Raw genomic sequence first — 6,290 nt, forward strand, 5'->3', positions numbered from 1 at the left:
GTTGCCCAGCCAAACGTTTTTAGAGTAGACATTTATATTTTTTAAAAATGCATATGTCGAATCTTCACTTTATCTGTTTTTATATGAAACTGCTATTAATTTTAGGGTAATCTTGTTACTCTGGCAAAATATATAAAGTGTTATAAATTTATCTCATGTGTTATACATTTAACTCCAAATTTACCAATCAAAAATGAAAATTGCACTAACAAAGAATCTCGTTTGAAAAACCCGGACTTACCAATCGAAAACGACATAAGAGAAATAAAAACTCTAATAGAATATCGAATTTCACAATCTTACATTTCGAAGATACAAGACTAATCAAAATATTAACCATAATTTCATAAATGATTTGTGTGCAAAAAAGGACTATCATAACCTGTAAAATATTACGAAAAAAGAAATAAAATTAAATTTGTAATTAACTTTTCAATCACGAAGATTTTAAGTTTTGTGTAATTTACTCCGTGTAATTCCGTTGAAGAACTTTACCACACATATGGTGTAAAGACACCTGCAACCCTATTTGAAATGAATGTGGATTGTGTTTCTTACTTTGACAGTTCTTCGTATATGTGGTGAAAATAAGTTTAAATTTCTGATAAGGAATTTCTTATTTAATATTAACAAAGTTTGAAGTACTCATAAATAAATTTGTGTACATATATCATAATTATTTATTTAAACTTTAAGTATGATTCAATAATATATTACATACCATAATAACGTTAACTTATATTACGCTAAAAGACAATTACAAAGTTTTGTGATTATTCTAATAAAAGAAACAAAAATATATTTACACATAAATTATATTTTGATAACAATTTTTATTTAACAATATACAATCATTACATACAAATAATATCGTCAGCGCTTATTCTTCGTTGTTAACTGGTTTTTTAAACTTCTTTTGTATCCAAACTCTGTACATTTTCAACATACGTCCACGATTAACTTGCAAACGACGATCGACTACATTTTGCTCCTCCATAAAACCGGCATTGCAAAACAGATCCCTTAACTCCTCCTGTGTGAAGAAGTATACCATTGTACCATCGCCGCGCACATAAAAGTTATCTTGCAAACATTTGCCGCTTTTAAATCTCAATTGCGCCATGTCATAACGACCATAATCACGAAAGAGTACTAATCCACCAGGACGCAAATATTTAAAACAATTTTGAGCCACATTTTGCATTCTTGCTGGTTCGATTGCAGACAAAACAAATATGAGAACAATCACATCCAGTGAGTTTTCTTCAAATGGCACAGTCCATTTGTCGCTGGTTGCGTCCATAACAAATACATGACAACGTCCTGTATCAAATTCTGGATGTGTTTGTAGTATTTCAATTGCACGAGCTGAAAAATCACAACCATATACCTTTAATCGTGGCTCTTTGCTATATTTTAATATTGGCAAAATTGTGTTACCAACACCGCAGCCCAATTCGAAGATAGTACGTGGTGCTAAGTTTATGTCTTTGTCATTGCTTTGTGGCGCTAACTCTGGGAATTCCGTGAAAAGCCAATGTCTATCTTTGAAGAAACGATTTTGATGTATATCATAGAAAGTATCCCAAAATTTATCAGCTTCTTGTTGATATTTTAGTTGATTTTCTGTAGACATTTTTTCAGTCGAATTTTTAAGCACAGCTTGGCGTGCTTCTTGCTCTTGTTCCTCATCCCATTCTACGTTATCCCTGTAAAAAGTATTTAAAAATATTATAATTAAAAATTAGATGTCAGTTAATACCACGCATTAAATTGAAAAGCATCACTTGGTTTTGTAAGTACTCTGCCGCCGCTTTTAGGTTTTTTGCGATGGCGTGTAAATTCCCATTCAGTAGAGAAATAACGTCTGCAACACTTTTCAATTACTCGTATATAATTATATTTACCAAGCATTGTGCGTGTAAACATCGACATCGTTAGTTAAGAAACGGTTCCCAAATGTTGGTCGTTTGTCATCAACAACTTCTCGACTGCATTCTTGCTCCAATCTGTCGCACATGGCGTTTTCAATTTCATATGTAAATAAAGAAATCTGCGAAGCTGCTGTATTGATTACAAATATTTTTAGCCGCTGTAAATAATGAAGCCCAGGTGAAGTATTTTTGGAACCTGCAATTACTATTGTATATTACATTATTGGCAATATTATTAAAACTAATATTATTTAAAGTTTTATAGTGTATAAATATTTACATGTTTAATGTTATGGTTATAAATTTAAAACAAATGCTATTTGAAGAACTACACTTTTTTGTTTACATCAGCCGCTGCTTTTAGAATAAAAACAGCTGATTTTGTTCAGTGTTATTAGTAGTAGTAAATATTCAAAATTTAAATAACTGAATAGACACAAAGGTAAAATCGACAACTTTTCAGCAAGTTCAGATATATATTAGTAATAAATATGTTATTGTATTTATATCTGTATTATATCTCTATTATAGTTCATTTCTCAATAATATATATATATAAATATATATATATATATAATCTTCGAAATTTTTTTAAAAACTTGTGAAATCAAGTGATGTTTGTGTAGTAACGTCACTTGGCGTCTACATTGACTAGAATTTAACAAGTTTGATGTTTTAAAAGGAATACTTATTGTTCTAAATCTTTAATGTATTACTGAACATGTGGAAATGTATCCAAAAATCTGCTTCTACTATAGCTAGTGTAGTCGTAAGACCTATAAGAAAAGTAATTTTACTTGCTAAAAAATTAATAACACAATTTTGTTTTAAATTTTTAAGCAACTTTGAATAATTTATATAGAATAGTAAAAACAGTAAAAGCATATGCAACAATTTGCAGAAACTCAAAATTGCACGCTGAAAATTATTTAATTAAAACAATAGGTTATATTAAAATTTTGAATTGAACATGTTCGAAGCAATAATGTAGAAATTTATATAGTGTTCTAATTAACCTATATCAAGTTTAACAACTATGTGTTCGAACTAATTGATTAGTGTAAGATTTAATTAGTTTATGTACAAAATCAATTTATTTAAGTATGGATCATAAATAGAGAAGTTATAGAGTTTGTGTAGAGAATGAATATTTCAATTAAAAACAATTTGTTTATTATAGTAAATCTAAATTACTACCTTCAGCGAATATTTTAAACGAAAAATATATCGTTTCCATAAATATATTGAAAATTAATTACATTACAATGTTTTAATACATTAACTTTTTTAAATTTTTAACTTTGAATAAATCGAAAAAAAATTAGCATTTATATGATTTATTTAATAAACCCAAATACACAATAACCAAAATTTCCCCATTTATATAAAACTTTTTCATTTTTTTTCTTTATTATTTTACAAAATTTTTGCGTTATAATGTAAAATATTAATTGAATAATAATAATTTTAATAATTAAAATTTTAAAAATAGAATTAATATATGAATTTTATTAATATTTAAATTTATAACTGTGAAGCAAATATTAAATATATATATAAAAATTATACAATGAAATTGATGATTTCTTAAAGTGTTTATACTTTAATTCATTTATACTGTTTTTTAATGACGTCTATTCATTTGCAAACACATTTTATGTAAAAATCAATGTCTCGTAAAGTTATTTTAAATTTCAAAAAAGAAAAATATAGTAATTACTTCTATTTATTTGCAATAATATTTTATGTAAAAATCGATGTATCTTAAATGTAATTTATAATTAAAATAACAAATATATAGTATTTGCTTATAATTAATAATTAATATTAAATGAAAAATAATGTAAAATAAAACTTTTATTGGACATTTTAAATATTATTTATGCGTGAATTGTATTTTTACATTAGATGGCGCAATATAAGTTACTGTTATATGCACATTGCAGTCATCTCTTTCTTATGCACTGTCTTTGTAAATTTGGCTTAGAATAACATTACATTTTCAAGTACACATAACGGTGGAGCTTTTCATTGGAATAATGGAAAGTTTTTCGCAGTTGGAAAAATATATTGTAAGTGAAAATTTGGTGCTCCTTAAAAATTATAAATTAATAATAATAAAAAAATATGTAAAAATCAAATTATAATTAAAAACAATGTAATAACAAATTAGCAGCTGAAAACATGCAATTGTATAGATTTTTATTAATTTTGTACTATAAATATTGATTGTAAAATTTTTGAACACCAAAAGGTGGAGATATTGCGTTTTTCGTCATATGCAAAAAAAATTTCATTGATTTTTCGTTGCTGTCATAAGAAATTATAAAAAATTTAATACAAATACGTTCTTATCAAATAAAAATGTAAAAAGATCACTTGGAAGAATATTTATTATAAACAATACGAATAACAATTATCAATTTTTAAAATCAAACAAAATAAAAAATAAACTACTTTTTTAAAAATACAACAAAAACATTTTTGGGTTATCAATTAGTTCAGAAAAAAAATCAATTGTATTGTTAATTTAATATAAAGAAATTTAAATTGTTTTTAATACTTTTTTATGTTTTTTTATATTAAATTACATTTTATATCGAAGAATAGGATTATTTAAATAACCAAAATATTTGTTTTTTTTTAGTGTCAGTCAAATTTTTGTGGTTAACAGCGTGTGTGTATGTGTCCGTGTAAAGTTATTTTAACTTCATTGAGACATACGACCAGTTAAAAAGAAGGGAAAAGCTTCCAACACATACGCACCACAACGACATTGTACCTCTAACCGCGCTCGCGTAGGCAATCTATTCAACAAAGGGAAGAAGAAGACAAATACTGCATTGTGTGTGTGGTGTGCCTTTCGTAGTCACCGCCGCAGTTGCCATAAGCAAGGAAATCAAATTTTGCGTTTAGTGTTTGGAATCTTAAGCACTTCTTCACTTCTCTGCCTCCTCATTTTGGCATAAAGCCGCACAGTTTTTAAGAAAAATGTAAGTGTGACAATTTAAATATTGATTTTATTATTTAAATATGGAAAAGTCTTATAATATATGGAATGGTTATTAAAAATTGTTGGTGATTGTGTTTAATGGTGGAATCAATTCCATATGAAAAATTAATGAATCATTATATAAAATAAATGGGCAAAACAGAAGTGCTAAAAGGTTGAAGGTTGCCCAATACATTCCCAAAAATTTTCCATTATTTATGTATGTACTTAAATTATCAATTTAAAAATGTTTATTTATTTAAATTTTTTTTTTTCAAATATATGTATTCATTTTTAATTGAAAGAATATTTGTTTAAAAATTTTAAAATAATTTTTTTTTTTAAATTATGTTCGGGACTTACCACATTCTTATACTTATATTATAAATAATTTATTTTTATTTATTAATATATATTTTATTCGCATTTATTTTTGAAACATTGCCAAGCATTTATAACAACTAATAAAAGAAAAAAATTTAAGAAGAAACAACCATTTTTTTTTAGCAGAGAGCAATAAATATATGTATATTTGGGTTGGGTTGTATTGGATAGATGGGACTTATCATTATTTTTAACTATTACAACCCCATTTAAGTCAAAGCGTCAGTGTCACTTCATGTTCAATAGAATTGGTTTGTTAATTTTAAATAAACAGGATTACTATGTCCTCTTCTACTGTATCCAGAGATTAATTCCACGGTCTTTTTCTATCGGTTAAGCTTTGTGCTTTCTTTACAGTGTAGCGGAGTGTACGTTCTCCGCTAAAGTACGTTATTGGAAAACATGACCAAGCTATCTTATATCTTCCATTGTTGTTTGACAAAAGGGATAAGAGAATAATAATATTATATCATGAATAATTGAAATATCCATTTTCTTATAATTCATCTTGATAATATTCTATCACATCTTTTTATAAAAGAAATGATATACACTTCATTACTACAAACTATTTTAAAATATTAATTTATATTAATTAAACTCTTATTATAATTTCCAATTAATATTTCAGTTCTTTAATATGGGAAAAAAGGATAAAAATAAGGGAGAGTATGTTAGTTTTATAACATAATCTAACTTTGCTTATTTAATAAAATGCTAGAGATGTAAATATATTGACAGTAGTACTGATAAGCGTTAAACACAATGTACAAAATATTTATAATAATAATTAGAAATGTTAAATAAAATTTTTAATTGAAAACTTGTTTTCTGTTTAAAGGGCGGATCCAGCACCAGCATCTGATGCTCCTCCAGCTGATGGAGCACCAGCCGGTGAGGGTGGAGATGGTGAGATTGTTGGAGGACCACGTAATCCCCAACAAATTGCGGCACAAAAACGACTGCAACAAACGCAGGCA

The 6,290-nt window shown here is 26.6% G+C and overlaps 1 protein-coding gene and 1 long non-coding RNA gene across 3 annotated transcripts; one reads left to right on the forward strand and one right to left on the reverse strand.

The window, feature by feature from the left end:
* Window positions 1-849: 849 nt before the first annotated feature.
* On the reverse strand, window positions 850-2,248 carry LOC119668587 (methyltransferase-like protein). Of its 2 annotated transcripts, none has more exons than XM_038078146.1 (3): window positions 2,215-2,248; window positions 1,908-2,139; window positions 850-1,709 (listed from the first exon to the last, which is right to left on the reverse strand). In XM_038078146.1, exons 2-3 carry the CDS (start codon window positions 2,018-2,020, stop codon window positions 881-883), a joined length of 942 nt encoding a protein of 313 aa, XP_037934074.1. In that variant the 5' UTR covers window positions 2,021-2,139; window positions 2,215-2,248; the 3' UTR covers window positions 850-880. The 2 variants fall into 2 exon arrangements, with proteins under 2 accessions (XP_037934074.1, XP_037934073.1); XM_038078145.1 differs by having other exon boundaries at window positions 1,763-2,139.
* A 1,693-nt stretch (window positions 2,249-3,941) lies between these two features.
* Window positions 3,942-6,283, forward strand: LOC119672510. Its single transcript, XR_005251915.1, has 3 exons — window positions 3,942-4,006; window positions 4,582-4,927; window positions 6,152-6,283. It is a non-coding gene; the product is annotated as an uncharacterized LOC119672510 (long non-coding RNA).
* The last annotated feature ends 7 nt before the right edge of the window (window positions 6,284-6,290 follow it).

This window comes from Teleopsis dalmanni, chromosome 1, assembly GCF_002237135.1.
Source record: "Teleopsis dalmanni isolate 2A chromosome 1, ASM223713v2, whole genome shotgun sequence".
Lineage (NCBI taxonomy): Eukaryota > Metazoa > Arthropoda > Insecta > Diptera > Diopsidae > Teleopsis > Teleopsis dalmanni.

Coding starts and splice junctions, on each gene's coding strand:
- LOC119668587 (XM_038078145.1), bottom strand. CDS start 1,935: ATGTCGATGTTTACACGCACAATGCTTGGTAAATATAATTATATACGA. Junction 1,710..1,762: donor GCTTTTCAATTTAATGCGTG/GTATTAACTGAC, acceptor TACTTTTTACAG/GGATAACGTAGAATGGGATG.